The 16,745-nt window shown below is 41.2% G+C and overlaps 1 protein-coding gene across 1 annotated transcript; it reads right to left on the bottom strand.

The window, feature by feature from the left end:
• Nucleotides 1-593: 593 nt before the first annotated feature.
• On the bottom strand, nucleotides 594-2,309 carry HAPSTR2 (HUWE1 associated protein modifying stress responses 2). The gene has a single exon (XM_019750466.3). The coding sequence runs from the start codon at nucleotides 1,770-1,772 to the stop codon at nucleotides 933-935; it is 840 nt and encodes a 279-aa protein (XP_019606025.1). The 5' UTR covers nucleotides 1,773-2,309; the 3' UTR covers nucleotides 594-932.
• Between the last annotated feature and the right edge of the window lie 14,436 nt (nucleotides 2,310-16,745).

Here is a 16,745-nt window from a genome sequence, read left to right as displayed (position 1 = left end):
TAGTCTACTGTTGGTTCTTTCAATAAAAACTCGTGCTTTTTTAGTTATATACTGCTGTACCCTCAAGTAAAACCCAGAAGCTCATTCTACTTCATCTTCCATTTCAAAACAGAGATCACCAAAAGTACGTAACCTCAGAAAAAGGGACTTTTTACATTCCTAAGAAAAAGGAGTACCACTGGGCCATCAAGGATGCCACCATCATAGATCCCAGGATCTCGTTGGCTTAATTTTCCTAGAAAGAGCATTGAACTGACTCAATATCAAGTATTACCAGTCCAACCATCATAGTGTCTCTTTATACCCTTACATAATCACCAAAATAATCAACTATTTAAAAAAAAAAAATCTCACAGCCTACTAGGTATTACTTGCAGTCTCTTTCTAGAAATTAGGTGCATGGTACAGTGGAGCAAAAATGGAAGACTCTAGATTGCACAAAGATGTCCAGTTTTACATTTTGATAAAATGTAATCGAACTGGCAAAAACGTTTAAAGCAAACAATCAAATAAACAATAAAGGATAAAAGCATCCTGTAACCAAGTAAACACCTGTTAGTCCTTCCCCTTTAAAACTTTTAAATAAGGTCACATTTATTCATTCAACAAACATTTATTGAGCACCAACAACTGTGCTAGGTGCCAAGAAATAAAACTGTGAACAAGATAAACCAGGCTCCCGCCCTGAGTGGCCACTGCTGCTTTAAATGATCTTGCTAACTAGCTGCTCTCTGCCAGCATTTTATTTTGGGGAAAGTAAGAGTCATATGAGGCCTCTCTGAGATACTGTTCAAGTTTCATTATGGCAAACTCGATAGAAATCTTCGTTTAACTTAAAGAAAGAAGAGATGGCCTCGAGTCTCCTTTCGACAAGCAAGTTAAAAGTTCGTTAGCTTTCAAGCAATATGGCGGCGGGTGACCAACGAGGCATTTTAGACCAGTCGGTTGCGCTTATGGGTTGGGGAGTCTGTGATGCCACCACCGAACCGGGCCGAAGTGCGTTTGCGGGTCCCCCCACTGTCCAGGTGGAGGGCCAGTTCTTCTGAGTTGCTGGGGTTCAAGTCGTCCTCGAGGATGCTACTTTTTCGGAGCCCGCCACTAGTGACACCGCTGGCAATGTCACTTGCTTGAGGAGGGGAGCCAGGTGCGCCAGATCGCACGCTGATGTTCGCCATGGCGCCACTGAGGCCGTGCAGGGCGATGGCCTCGTGGAAGGGCTGCAAGTCGACGTCCACCGATGAGCTGGATTCGGTGGTCGTGGCCTGGCTGGGGTTCCCGGCGGGCGGCTTCGCGGGCATCCTGGAGCGAGGTGGAGGACGAGCTGGGGGCGCTTTGCCACACAGGAAGCTAATCAGGTCTTCTCGGAGAATGATGCTCCGGCCCTTCTTCACCCACTCCAGCACATCTTTGATGCGACGCTGGTAGCCAACCTGGACGCCCAGGTCAAAACTTCGTTGGTGGGCATCCCCGCTCTCTTTGTAGAGGCTGGTCACGGCCATGGCGGCACTCTGGAAGGGGTCCCACATGGAGAGTTCCGGCTGTGGGCACCCCGAGTCCTTGTAGAGCTGGGCCACGGCGGTGGCCGAGATCTGGAAGAGATGCCACAGCCTCTGCTGCTCGCTCTTGAGCCCCGCAGCCTCAGCGGCCGCCTCGTCCTGCAGCTCCGGGGGCAGCTGCTCTTCCTGCTCGGCCTCGGCCAGGCACTGGCGCTCCCACTTGGAGAACCAGTGTTCCGCGACCTCGGCCTCGCCCTCCTTCGGCTGCTCCTCCATCCTCCTCCTCCTCCTGGCCGCTGGCCTCCTCCTCAACCTACTCTTGCTCCGCCACCGCCACCTCACCTCCAGCTCCGAGCTCCCCTTCTCGTGCGCTCGCCGCCGCCGCCACCTCCGCGTGCGCCCGCGGCCGGCAAGCGCGAGGGAGGGAGGGGCCCTGAGGCCAAGAGCCGCGGCGCCGCCCGCGGTCCGGGTGCACGCCCCGCCCCGCCCGGCCCGGCCCCCAGCTACGCCGCGGAGATAACTCTGCAGCCGCCGGCGCCGCCTAGCTCCCCCCTTCCGGCCCCGCGGTCCGTTTCTAGGGTCCCCCCACGGCGCCGCGGCCTCCCCGAAACGCGACCGTTGCTGCCTCGGTCGCCGCCGCCGCGGCCCCGCGGCTCGGCCCCAACCCCCTCTCCGCCGCGGCTGCCGCACCTAGAACTCAGAGGGGGGCCGGCTGGAGCGCTGCCTCAACGCGGCGCTTGCCTACCGCTTGGGCCCCTTTTCACACATTTTTGAGATTTGTCGGCTTCATCCAATGAGCTGATCAAATTTTACATCCTATGTTGCCAGAGAGGATTATGGGGCAACTTCATGGTGTCGATCACATCCAGGGCGCCGATCCGGGAAGGCCGGGGGGTAAAGTGGAAGGAGCACGGCCCTAATGAATAGGCAAGCAATCTGAAACCCAGAGATGCCCTTCACACAGTAGGTACCCAAGAAAAGTGTTTTCCGCGGATCGTGAATCGAAGCAGTATTTTGTAGAGGAAAAATAAATATCACGCAACCCCTCCCCCAGTCTTCCCCCCCTCTTCTTGGGCCTCAGTTTCCCCAAGTGCCCAATGATGTTGTGGTATGAGGTCTCTGGAAAGCACTTTCAGTCGTGATTTAGAACTTTGCTGCTGTCCCTGCAAAGCACCTCTTCCGGGCCAGTTGCACACATCAAATTCTAAGAGTCGTGCTCAGAAATACGTAGTATTGATTTTTTTCCTTCAATATTTTTGCAAGGCTTTCTGTCATGAAAAAAAATGGGCTGGGGGTTTTCTGTGTGGTCTACTTTCAACTATTGAAAATTCCAAGATGAAGAAGTAAGGGGAAAGAAAAATAGGAAAATGAAATCCCAAACACGGGATTTTCTGCTGTAGTATAAAATTCAGTACCTTTTTAAGGAAAAAACAAAAAGAAAAAAAAACCTTATCTAATTTCCAACATCTTAAAAATTCTAGCTAGTTAAAACATCATAACAATAACAAAATTAAGCTAAACCGGTGTGATACGAAAGTCTTTTTTCCTTGGATTCAGTAACAGTTCCCTTGTAATGATGCGATCCTTTTTCAGTGTTGACAATTCCAGAGCAAACTGTGTTAAGAAAAATGAACACTGAGCTAAGAGTAACATCAAAAATGAGAGGAAATAACATAATGATTTTTTAAATTTAGGGGGAAAAGTCAGAATTTCAGTTTTTGTTGGAAAATATTTGCTAAGTCTCCGGAAAGCCTTACAATTTAGATAAAGGAAGCAAGCTAAATCTTCTAACAAAATATGTTTGTTTAATAGTTCCCAAATATGAAAATTGACATCTAAAATAAAATGATCTAACCATTAAGCTTTTTATCATCTGCCTTAAAAGAAATACATGTTTCTAAATTAAATATAAGAGAGGAAGAAGAAGAAGAGGGGATTGTGCCCTTTCTCTGCAAACTGGGCTTTTTCACGATTCATTAAACCCTTTTTCCATATGTGTAATTGGACTCTTCTCATTTACATAAAGGAGGGATGAGGCAAAAGACCTAAGATCTGCCCAAAAGGAGAAATACGTTTCTCATTCTCCTGTGTTTAAAAAAAATACTGTAGAAGAAAACTCCAAGGAGGCAGAGCCCCCTCCCCCACACACACCCACATATACCAGCCCTGAAATACTTCATGGCCAAGGAGTTGGAGGGGTTGCCAGAGCCTTGAGGAGTGCCCTGCACACAGTGTCTCATAGTAATTATCAGATGAGCATGTATTTATTTTATCTTCTCTAAGCAAAAACCTTGTACTGAAATGACTTGACACTAGGACACCATATCATATTTTCTCCCCTCATTTCTCATGGGGTTAAAAACCAAGAAGAAAGACAGCACTGTCTTTGAAAGAGCACAACTCTCTGCTTGGGCTTCAGTTGTCTGGCTGGTATCCTCCATTCAGTGGGTTTCAGCACCTGATTAATTAGTTAATTAGTACTTAGAGCTGACTAGCCCCGGTCGGCAATTTTCATGCCCTGCATGGTGAAATGTTGAATCCAGCATTGAAATTTCTGTTGCACACCCTAATTATTATCACCCCACTACTTTTAAAGCCATTGCACCAAATTATTATAATAGACAGAGCCAGACAACTGTGTGGGAATATGTTCTTTCTGCGAAATAATGGTAGACTTAATCAATATTTTTCACTGTTGCCCTTAACACATTTAAATAAAACAACTGAATGGGAAAAATTTGAATTCAATTAGCCTCCAACTTCTTCCATAGAGAAAATGATTTTATGTGGAGAGATGTTTGAAAAATCACACCAAAAATTCTTAATGTTTTATCAGTTGCTCAGATAGCAAAGTGTGTTTACAAGGTATCCTGAGAGTGGTATATACGTTCCTATATGTCTAAAATGTCAGGAATAAAAAAAGAATAGAAAATAGAAACCAAACCAAACCAAAAAAAAAAAAAGATCATTTTAACTAGTTGTAAGGAAACAAGGCTATCTATGTGTTTGGGGTAGGGGACTTTTGATGTTTAAAAATACTGACATGGTTTAGGAATGAGTTTTCTATTGGAAAAAATATTCCTTGGCGACTGCCCCATTCTTCCATAAATGTGGTGTCATGGCTAAGGTTACAATCAACTAGGGAAAGACAGTTTTAGAAAATAAGTTAGGACACAAACCTAGAGGAGTCTAATTTCTAGCATTTCTCAATGTGCCGTCACCAAAAAGGGCCCCAGTGTGTCAATGATTTTCAATATTATCGGTAGCTATTTTCACCTGAAACAATCCTTATATGTAAGTAGTGAGTTGCCTGTAATTGTAAGAGCTAAATGGTACACAAAACTGGGTACACAACCACACAGATCAGTAAATGGGTCCAACTGAAAGCAAAAGTAAACACCAACCTTAGGAAATGAAAGAAGTTAAAAGATAAGTGTTAAGGACCTTATTCTTTTTGGAGAATAAAACAAGATTTAGTAGCTTTCCACTTAATTTAAATGAAAAGAATCACTACCTTACATATTGCAGTGATAATGTAATGGGGAAAGAAAACAAAAAAGTCTTTGTACAAATGACACCTCCTATAGTTGTTGTGAAGAAACTTTTCCCCTTGGTATCTGCTAACAAATTCTAATTAATGCTGCACATTCCTTTACTGAAATCATTTAATGCGTAACAAGGGGGGTAAAAAGAAATGCTGAATGCTCGTGATTGCCCTGTTAGAATTATGGGAGTGAAAGCCTGGGGCCCCAAACTTACTGTCTATTAAAGCCAAGCTTTGAAAAAGAAATGCAACCTACAAAAGCTGTCAATCTCCCTTGCCCCTAAAGCCTGGGTTCACATGGATTCAAGTGACAGCCCTCCTCCCCCATGCACAATACATCAATCTGTCTCTCCCACAAGCACCCACAGCCCATTGTGCTGGCCGCAGGTGCCTATTATGGCACCCATGGCTGCCTCCCACAGCTCCGCCCCTGAGAAACAGGAACTGCAGACAATGGAGCCCTGTGGGAAGACAGAGGTGGGTGTTGAGAGGGATAACAGACAGATGGTAAAGGGTATAGGGTAGTAAGGTAGTTTCAAAACAAATGTCAAACATTCAAAATTATTGCTTTCGCATGTCTCCCCTTTTGAATTGCCTCTGCTTCCATCACCATCTGCCATAATCATAAAAACACTTACCTGTTAGGATGAATATTTGCTCCCCTTTTTGGGTGGTGCTGGAGCGGATGACCTTCATACTCTACTCCTCCTTTTTAGCCTCTAGCTTTTTCAAGGTCACAGACTGAGGAGTTTTTGTTAAGTGACACCAGTAGACCATATAGGGGAAAGAAGGAATATTTCTAAATCGCTTTGGTGAGGTTTGTGATTTCCCTTTGAGCTTAGTTTTGGGCTTCATAAAGGGCAAAATTTATAAAAACTAGTTACTTTGGGTAACATATTTGGGAAATCAAAGTACTACTATAAGATGTCTTACAAATGTCAAATCAGGCAGGTGGAAATTCTTAGGTCATTTCTTTTCCGGTAAGGTGTCACATAAAGGGAGAAGAGGTGGATTTAATTATAAAAATATTGAAGGTTTATGACTCAGCCTCTTTTCCTATTTCCAAACATGTCAACAAAAGTAAGTAAAATTGTAAAAAAAAATTACTAAATACTATTCACATAGATTGCCATTATCAGAAAAAGTATATTTTAAACATTTCATTTCATAAACTGTCACTTGTCTAGGGTGTTTTTAATCTTCTGAGTTATGGACTAATTAAGAAGCAATAATTGGAAGAATTAAGATGTGTGCCCAAAACACATATATTAGTTGAAGTAATATGAGTTGGTTGCTTTTGTCCTTACTTTATCATCTCAATATACCACCTTCTTCCTGTTTCCAAGATAATTTGTCATGAATTAAAACCAAGATAACAATAACTGCATCACATTTACTACTACCTGTCTCAAACCAAAAAAAACGACCAAGAACAATCTGGCACAAAAATCTGTAAGTCATGGTCAAGAGGACTGGTGACTTGTTAGGAAGAGGGTACCGCAAAATAATGGCTGGGACTAAAACCAGCCAGTTTTCCTGAAGCAAACAAGAGGGTCTTGGTTTGCTGTCAAAACCTACAAACTAGGCTTTAACTAGGGACTGTCAGGGATCCAAATGAGCTCCTGGCCAGGGAGAGCTTAATTAGCAAAGTTGGTTTGGGTTTTTAAATTACACAAGAAAAACAACCAATACAGTATGAAAGCATACAGTGGTCTAATGTAGCACAAAATTCACTATTCCATTATGCGTGTGTGTAGTCATTTCGCACATTTCTTTAACAACAGAAACTTAGATTTTTAAACATCATTTTTGTGCCCATTACTAGGGCATGCTTCTTTTATTTTCTTCTTATGTATCCTTATGAAGATTTTAATGTATTTACCACCAAACACAAGTATGCCTGCTCCCTCCTTTAAACATAAACAGCAGTATATTACATACACTATTTTTTTTTACCTGAGAAATCTTGGAGATCAGTCCATATCAGAACATTAAGAGCAACTAGGGCAGACTTCGTAAATGTGAATAGTTTTGAGTCATATTTGGTATTTGTAAAAGTTAAGGCTCTAGTTCAACAATGGGAAAATATATAATTCCAACATTTAGCTACCAAAGTGATTGAGCCATTTGGAGTCTAATCTTATTTCTCCTAACCACGACTGAATAAGGCGTTCCATGTCTAACTAATACGCAGACATTTCTCCTCCACATTTTCTCTGGCTCCCATTTAGATGGATAACTCCAATTATGGGAGCCAGAGAAATTGTGGAGGAGAAAGTTGCAAATAACCTATAGATACAACCTTTGTTAGGGATGCTTACATGGGAAAACTTTTAATGTATTTATTGCTAGGGTTTCTGAATAGTTTCTCTAGTATCCAAGATACTCAGAGTTCAACAGAAATTGCTAAGGCTTCCCACTTGATCCACGGTCCATTATTCAGATTACTGGTATCTCACAAAAAATGACCTTCCTCAGTTGATTGAACTGATTAAAAGTTGCCAGCTTTTAGCTATAAAATTAGTTGACAATACACAGTCCTTTTGCCTGTGCTCCCAGATCAGGTCCTTTCACTTCCAGATGTTTTCCTTGGGACTCTTGAATCTATATCCATTTTAAACCTAACATAGTTTGCTGTTTAAAATCCAAGATTTTATTGTCAGACAAACCTGGGTTCTAATCCTGCCTCTGGAGTTTAAAACTTGTGTCATTTAATTTCTCTGATACTTGAGGTTTCTCTAAAATACGGATAATACTTAAAGATTAATTGATACCATGCATTCATTCCCTCTTAAAACAATGCTTGGAACATAGTAAATCCTCAAAACAGAGTACCTGTTAGCATGATTAATAATATCAGTTATACGACTGTAAGAATTAGCTAGATGGATTCTCAAATCTGACTGATCAGCAAAATCACAGGTTTTGTGTGAACTTAAATCTTTATTTCTCTAGAATAAATGCCCAGCAGTACAATTGCTGGGATGTGTATAGTGCTTGCATGTTTAGTTTTTAAAGGAAACTGCCAAACTCTTTTTCCAGAATGGCTGTACCATTTCACATTTCCACCAGTAATGTATGAATGACCCAGTTTCACCACATCTTCATCAGCATTTGTTATTCTAACTTAGCTCCTCTGATAGATATATAGTGATAACTCACCATGGTTTTAATTTTCATTTCCTTAATAACTAATAACATTGAATATAGTATCATGTGTCTATTTGCCATCTGTATATCCTCTTTGGTGAAATGTCTCTTCGTGTCTTTTGCATTTTAGTTTTATTTTTTTAATCAAACTATAGATAAAGCATACCCAGGATTTAATTAGAATTGTACATTTCATTTTACTTTTAATTTTGCTATTTTAGTTTTTAGTTTAACACTTGAAGAGCACTTACCAAATACTCTTTTAAGTACTTTGAAATATTTATCTCAATTTAAGTGATATTTAATCTTTCAGCAGCCCTAGAAGTAGATACTGTTATTATCATCTCCATCTGACAGTTTAGGAAACTGAAGGCACAAAAACATTCAATAATTTACCAAAGATTAAACAGATAACAAGTGACAGGGCTGGGATTTGAACGTATGTAGGCAGTAGTTGTTACAAGCTTAACAACATACACATAATATTAGAGCTGACAGAAGTCAGAAGCAGTGGGAGGAGGGAGAGAGTATAGGAAAGTTTCTCTGACATGAGTATTGACAAACATAGTCTGCAATTACTGGATCCAGAAATAGATATTGTAGTATATTATTTAAAGTTGTAAAGGTAATCACTAAAAGTTGTGAATATTATAAAAATGTAATTAACATAATTTTGGGAAAGTCAGAAGTAGGTAAAGGAGGTGGCGTAAGTATGCCAAATCCTTCATCTTAGTAGAGAGTCAATAAATACCGTCTAAAATTGATAAAGTGAGAAAGAAGTATAAACATCATTTAGAGTGTGACATTAATCATTAATATAAATGATTGTTAATATAATCATTAATAATGATTAATTATATTAATCATTAATATAAATACTGTCTAAAATTGATAAAGTGAGAAAGAAGTATAAACGTTACTTAAAGTAATGATATTAATCATCAGAAAAACTCAAAACTAGAAATAGTTCAAAGTGGTTACCTCTGGAGATTGGAAGCTACTTATTAAACACAAAACTTCTTTTTCTTCTATACTGTTCAATTTTTTAAATAACTGTATGCGATTATTATTTCTATAATAAAAACAAATGTTTGAAAGCACTGCAAGTGATTTTAATGAGGCTAGGACTGATAGACATTGAGCTAAATTACACCCAATACTTTGTGGGGTCTTGAAAGACAGGTGAGGATAAATGGGATAGCATGTTGCATATTGGTCTGGAGTTATTAGGTGCTTTGGTTCTACTTGTGGTATCCTTAACTTCCAACCCTCCCTAGCATGCTATTCCTAACTCTATACTCTGTTTTGCCTGTCTACTCCCAAACTATATTCCTTCAAATCCAGAATCAGAAGATTGGTGGAAGGTTAGCAACATTGTTGGGGTCGAAGATAGGGAACTGATTAATTTCCATCTTCCAAATTCAAACTCCTGACACAGTATATAAATAGATCTCAATTCTAGATAATAAGATGCTCAGAAAAAGGCATTTTTTCATTTGAAAAAGAAATATGTGCACATGGTTACAAAATTCAATTAGTACAAAAGGGTGTACAGTGGAAAGTAAGTCTCCCTCAACTCCAGACCCATATCTTCCCTGCCAAAGTCATCATTTGTTAACATTTTTTATGTGTTCTTTCAGATTATGCACATACACACACACACACACACACACACACACGCACACACACACACACACACACATACATACAACTAGGAGCCTAACCTTCACATGATCTTGCTCCTCACTTCTTTTTTCCAATATTAATATTTTTTGGAGATTCTTCCAAACTTCATATATAGATTCTTCCAAACTTCACTTATCAGTCCTAGCTTCATTCTTTTTAACAACAGCATAATAATTGTATGGGGATATCATATTTATTTAACCAGCCCCTCCTTTATGGACATTTTATTACTATATTTTTACATTTATCATTACAAGTAATACCATAGTGACCACCTTTGTACAAAAAAACATTTACACCTGCTTTTATTTCTGTAGAATAGATTCAGAGATACATACAAGCATGTAATATATACATGTGTAATGTATCTTTCTATATGAGTAAAATCTATTTGATATCTGCATAATATTCTATTATATGACCACTAAATGTACCATAACTTATTGAACTTATTGAAGAATGAAATTAACCATCACAATGTGTGTGTGTGTCTGTGTGTGCGCGTGTGCATAGAAGCATGTTTAAAGTCAGTGATTATTTAAGAATTTAGAAATCAGACCAAAATACACTGGATAATATCCACAGTATTTGAAAATGTAACAAATTTACCATCACTTTTGAAAAGTGAACTCTATAATACATTCCCAATCTGTGTTCTATTCCCCTAGAAAAATTAAAGTACTAATAAAATACCTTTTATTTTTTCCTTCAGGGAAACTTAAATCCCAAATTATGTACAAAGCTTTTTATCCTGTTCTGCTCCATCCAGCTATAGGAGCCTCACTTAAGGGCTTGCTAGGAGTCTGGGACCTTATCACTTAGAACTGACATAGAGTTCTCAATATCCTCCAGCCAAATTCTATAATATTACTTGAAGCCCAGATTTTTCCATCTTTCCAAAGTTCCAAGGAGCTAACGAACCACAGAGTATGTGGTAGCATGAGTTCCACACCCACAAAACTTTATCAAATGCCATGGTCAAATAAATTGCTGATATTCCTTACAATTAGGCACCATTTCTCAAGCAACAGTAGTACCTAAGTCCAGAGGACTGTTATCAGATGGTGACAACAGACCCTTAGCTCAATAAAGTACAAGTATAGAGAGAGACACACAAAAAAGAAAAGCTAACAAAGGAAAAAAAGGGCACATTTTGAAACAAATGGTGCTGAACAACTCAATATCCAGTTGGGGAAAAAATGAACCTCAACCTTATTTCACATAAGGCAAAAACATTAACTCAAAATGGTTCATAGAGAGAGGAGATCCAAGATAGCAGAGTAGGTAAATACTATGCTTGCTTCCTTCTGAGAACACATTAAAATTACAACTAAATTATAGAACAATCAACCTGGAAAACCATCTGAAGTCTAGCTGAACAGTTTTATAACTAAGGATATACAGAAGCCACATCAAGACCGGTAAGAGGGGCAGAGACGCAAAACGGGCTGATCCCACACCCATGTGTGGGTGTTGAAAATCGGGAGAGATATCTCGAGCACAGATATTCCCCACGAAGGAGCGAGGGACCCCAGCCCCCCAAACCAGGCTCCCCAGCCTGGAGTACTGGTGCCAGGAAGAGGAGCCCCCACAACTTCTGGCTGTGAAAAATAATGGGGGTTCCAACTATCCAGGTGGGACGGAAGGCTATGGGAAACCCAGACATCCTCTTAAAGGGCTCGCGCAGGCACTCACCCTCAGCTCCATCCAGCAGAGGGATGGTGACTCTGGGGGCATCAGAGACATACGGGGAGAGACTGAGTTGTGTAACTTCGGAGCGAGGACTGGAGGGACAGTCCATCCCCATTTTTCCTGTGTGGGGCCCTCTTCCTGTACAGCCAGCCGGTGGGCGCCATCTTTCCTGTGTTGAGCCCGCCCCCACCATGGCCAAATCTGAATCTGATTGGCCTGGTGAACTCTGCTGCTCAGACCATCTGACTCACTGAGACCCTCTCTCACCCAACTTGCTAACAGCTGGAGGCTTTATCAGCGGCTGAACCTTAGGGGAGCCAGCAGGTGGCAGCAGGCCTGGGAGTTTCTTGGCTTTTTGTGGAGCTACCCCAGACCCAGTACTGGTGGTAGCCGTCCTCAGTTCGAAACATACCTTCTCCCACATGCCTCTAGGTACAGTGCAGATAACAACCAACAGTGGGTCACTTTGTAGCTCCTACCAGGTACTCTCTGGCCAGTCACAGGCAGTGGCTGACCTGGGCCTGCACTGGAGCCCCTCCCAAGAGGCCCCAGAACCAACATACTTGGAGGTTGGCTTCATACCATGGCAGAGCACCACCCAATTAGCCCCCCAAGCAGCACACAGAAAAGGTGGTCTCAACAGGGACCAGAGCCCACTGGGGGGAATCCTGCTCCTTGGGGTAAGCCCCCTGCACAGCATCCCATAAGCTGTGGACGTGGCCAAACCTCACAGCCAATCATGCCAATAGCAATCAAGGCTCAACTATATAGGCAAACACAACCCACACATGGATGGATCTTGAGATTATTATGCTAAGCGAAATAAGTCAAACAGAAAATGTCGAGAACCACATGACTTCACTGATATGTGGGATATAAAACTGAAAACAACAAAGGAACAAGATAAACAAATGAAGAAACAAAAACTCATAGACACAGACAATAGTTTAGTGGTTACCAGAGGGTTAGGGGATGGGGGGTGGTAAATAAGGGAAAGGGGGATCAAATATATGGTGATGGAGAACTGAGTCTGGGTGGTGAACACACAATGAGATTTACAGATGATGTATTACAAAATTGTACACCTGAAACCTATGTAACTATACTAACAATTGTCACCCCAATAAACTTTAATAAAATAAAAAAAAGCATAGGATGGCTGAATGGATAAGAAAACAAAGCCCTTACGTATGCTGCCTGCAAGAGACTCACTTCAGATCTAAAGACACATACAGACTGAAAGTAAAGGGATGAAAAAAGTTATTTCATGAAAATGGAAATTAAAAAAAAAAAAAAAAAAAAAAGCTGGGGCCGGCCCGGTGGCTCAGGCGTTTAGAGCTCCATGCTCCTAACTCCGAAGGCTGCCGGTTCGATTCCCACGTGGGCCAGTGGGCTCTCAACCACAAGGTTGCTGATTCAATTCCTCTAGTCCTGCAAGGGATAGTGGGCTGCACCCCCTGCAACCAGCAATGGCAACTGGACCTGGAGCTGAGCTGCGCCCTCCACAACTAAGATTGAAAGGACAACAACTTGACTTGGAAAAAAAGTCCTGGAAGTGTACACACTGTTCCCCAATACAGTCCCGTTCCCCTTCCCCAATAAAATCTTAAAAAAAACCAAAAACTGTGATAGCAATACTTATACCAGACAAAACAGACTTTAAAACAAAGGCTATAATAAGAGACAAAGGAGGATCTAGTAATCCCAGTTCTGAGTATCCAAAGAAATCCAAAATGCTACTTTGAGGGGACGTGTGCATCCATATGTTCACTGCAATATTGTTTACAGTGGCCAAGATATGGAGGCAGCCTGAGTGTCCATCAATGGAAGAATGGATAAAGAGGAGGTGGTATTATGTACAATGGAATATTGGTTGGCCCTGGGGGGTATTGTGCTGAGTGTAATATGTCAGACAGAGAAAGACATATGCAATGTGATTTCACTTATATGTGGAATCTAAAGAACAAAATAAACAAATAAAACAGAAACAAACTCATAGATACAGAGAGCATTTCGATGGTTGCCAGACAGCAGAGGGGTTGGGAATGGGTGAAAAAGGGGAAGGGATTAAGAAGTACAAATTGGTTGTTACACAGTAGTCATGGGGATGTAGGGTACAGCATAAGGGATATAGTCAATAATATTGTAATAACTATGTATGGTGTCAGACGGGTACTAGATTTATCGGGGTGATAGATGGGAGAGGGTAGGGGGAACAGTGATAAAAGGGTTCTTACAAAATAATCAAGGGGATGTAAAGCATAGGGTAATGACTATGTATATTGCCAGGTGGGTAGATTGCCAGGTGGGTAGAAGACTAGTCAGAGGATCACTTCTTAAATTATATAGATGTCTAACCTTTATGCAGTACACCTGAAACTAATGTAAAATAATGTTGAATGTCAACTGTAATTGAACTTTTTTTTTTAATTGGGGAAGGGGAACAGGATTTTATTGGGGAACAGTGTACTGCAGGGTTCAGCTTCAAGTTGTTGTCCTTTCAGTCTTAGTTGTGGAGGGCGCAGCTCAGCTCCAGGTCCAGTTGCCGTTTTCTAGTTGCAGGGGGCACAGCCCACCATCCCTTGCGGGAGTCGAACCGGCAACCTTGTGGTTGAGAGGACGCCCTCCAACCAACTGAGCCATCCGGGAGGCAGCTCAGCTCAAGGTGCCGTGTTCAATTTTAGTTGCAGGGGGCGCTGCCCACCATCCCTTGCGGGAGTCGAGGAATCGAACTGGCAACCTTGTGGTTGAGAGGATGCGCTTCAACCAACTGAGACATCCGGGAGCTCAGCGGCAGCTCAGCTCAAGGTGCCGTGTTCAATCTTAGTTGCAGGGGGCAGAGTGCAGGGGGCAGAGTGCAGGGGGCAGAGCCCACCATCCCTTGCAGGACTCGAGGGATTGAACTGGCAACCTTGTGGTTGAGAGCCCACTGGCCCATGTGGGAATCGAACCGGCAGCCTTCGGAGTTAGGAGCATGGAGCTCTAACCACCTGAGCCACCGGGTCGGCCCCTGTAATTGAACATTTTTAAAAGGAGGATAAAGGTGAAGGAGAATAAGAGGTTCAAATTTGCAGGTATAAAAGAAATAAGTCATGGGGATGTAATGTACAGTTAATAACATTGTGATAGCGTGGTACAGTGTCAGATGGTTGCTGGACTTATCATGGTATATACATGTTGAATAACTATGGTGTACACCTGAAACTAATATAATATTGTTTTCTAACTATATTTTGAATAAAAATCTTTTAAAAAACGGTTCATAGATAAACTTAAATGTACAAACCAAAACTATGAAACTTCTAGAAGAAAACATAGGAGAAAAATTTGGGACTTTGCAGTAGGCAAAGATTTGTTAGGACACAAAATTCATATACCATAAAAGGAAAAAATCGATCAATTGAATTTCATCAAAATTTAAAACTTCTGCTATTCAAAAGTTACCATAAGAAAATAGAAAGGCAAGCCACAGACAGGAAGAAAAAAGTATTTGCAATACATCTATCTGACGTGTATCTAGAATATAAATATCTCCTATCACTCAATAAGAAGATGACAAATAACCCAATTAAAAATTGACAAAATGTTTGAACAGACACTTGAGAAAAGAAAGTATATGAATGGCCAATAAGCATATGAAAAGATACTCAAGATCATTAGTCATAAGGAAAAGGCAAATTAGAACCACAATGATATATCACTACACACATACTCAAATGGCTGTTACGTAGCCATTTTGGAAAATAGTATGGCAGGACAGTAAATATATATTATAAAATGAAACATGCACTTAACACACAACCCAGCAATTCCACTTCTAGGTATACCCCCCAAAATGAAAATATATGTCCAGACAGACAGACACACTCAAAGGTTCATAGCAGCATTATTCATAATAGTCCCAAACTGGAAAAAAATTCAAATAGGAATCAACGGATGAATGGATAAACAAACTGCAATTAAAAGGAACAAATTTGGGGTGGCTAGGTAGCTCAGTTGGTTAGAGCGTGGCGCTAATACCACCAAGGTTGCTGGTTCAATCCCCACATGGGCCACTGTGAGTTGCGGCCCCCTTAAAAAAATTTAAAAAGGAACAAACTATCACTGATAGACCCAACAACATGAATGAACTCAAAAATCATTTGCTAAGTGAAAGAAGTCAAACACAAAAAGAGCACAGTGACAGAAAGCAAATCGGTGGGGGCTTGAGGCCAGGGGTCTTGGAAAAGTATAAATGGGTATAAGGAAATTTTTTAGGGTCGCAGAAGTGTTCTGTAACTTGATGATGATGGCGGTTACATGACTTTATACAGTTACTAAAATTCCTCCAACTATACCCTTAACATGGATAAATCCTACTGTATGTAAATTGCAGCTCAATGAAGTTGGACAGTTTTTCAAAAGGAAAGATTTTATGGTTTCCTGTTTGCCAAAGTGCCAATCCATGCTAGTTGTCCAGAGTCAAGTTGAGAGAAACCTGTTAAGTGGGCAATCGTATCAGAAAGCTACTACATTCAGGGTATAAAGAACCTACAACCCACGCAGACTGCTTCCTTTTTGGAGGATGGCATGTGGAACTTTCCTTTCTTCCAAACTTTAGAGTCTCTAGGTCTTTCCTGACACTTCCTTCCTCCCTTTAGAGTCTAAGCCATATACATATCTCTAAACTCCAAATTTCATTTTTCTTTCCACGTCTGTGTTCTCCATGTCAGTCACAAACTCTGTGTGGGCTCTGCCCAGGAATACACGTTGCATTTTCACTCATTAGCATTGTCTTCTACATTTATAATATTTATATATCTCTCTGCAAACTCAAGCTTTTGACTCCTTTGCCCTCCCCTATTCTTGTCACAACTCAAAGGTTCCTCTCTACCATGACTCTGAGGAGGTGGGAGGAGAGAGACAAGTTATCTTGAGCGATAGAGTGTGTGGCTTAAACCTCCCAAATGTTTTTCTCCCAGGTAACCCGAAGGGCTGAAACATTAAACAGCCCAGTCCCAAGAGTATAAGTGCAACTTGGAGGAGGATTACGTCAGTGGAGGCTTGGGGAAATCCAGCAAACTTCTTCACGAAGTGACCTCTCCAATGCTTGGGACCAATGAGATGGGGCTTTTACATATCGATCTTTGATGGTGCCCCCAGAAGCTTCTCAAGGGCACCCGGACTTTATACTTCAA

Source organism: Rhinolophus sinicus, chromosome 18 (genome assembly GCF_057876585.1).
Source record: "Rhinolophus sinicus isolate RSI-liver-muscle chromosome 18, RSI-T2T, whole genome shotgun sequence".
NCBI lineage: Eukaryota > Metazoa > Chordata > Mammalia > Chiroptera > Rhinolophidae > Rhinolophus > Rhinolophus sinicus.
Note: the sequence above shows the minus strand (reverse complement) of the source record. Positions and strands in the feature narration are given on the sequence as shown.

Coding starts and splice junctions, on each gene's coding strand:
- HAPSTR2 (XM_019750466.3), bottom strand. CDS start 1,772: ATGGAGGAGCAGCCGAAGGAGGGCGAGGCCGAGGTCGCGGAACACTGG.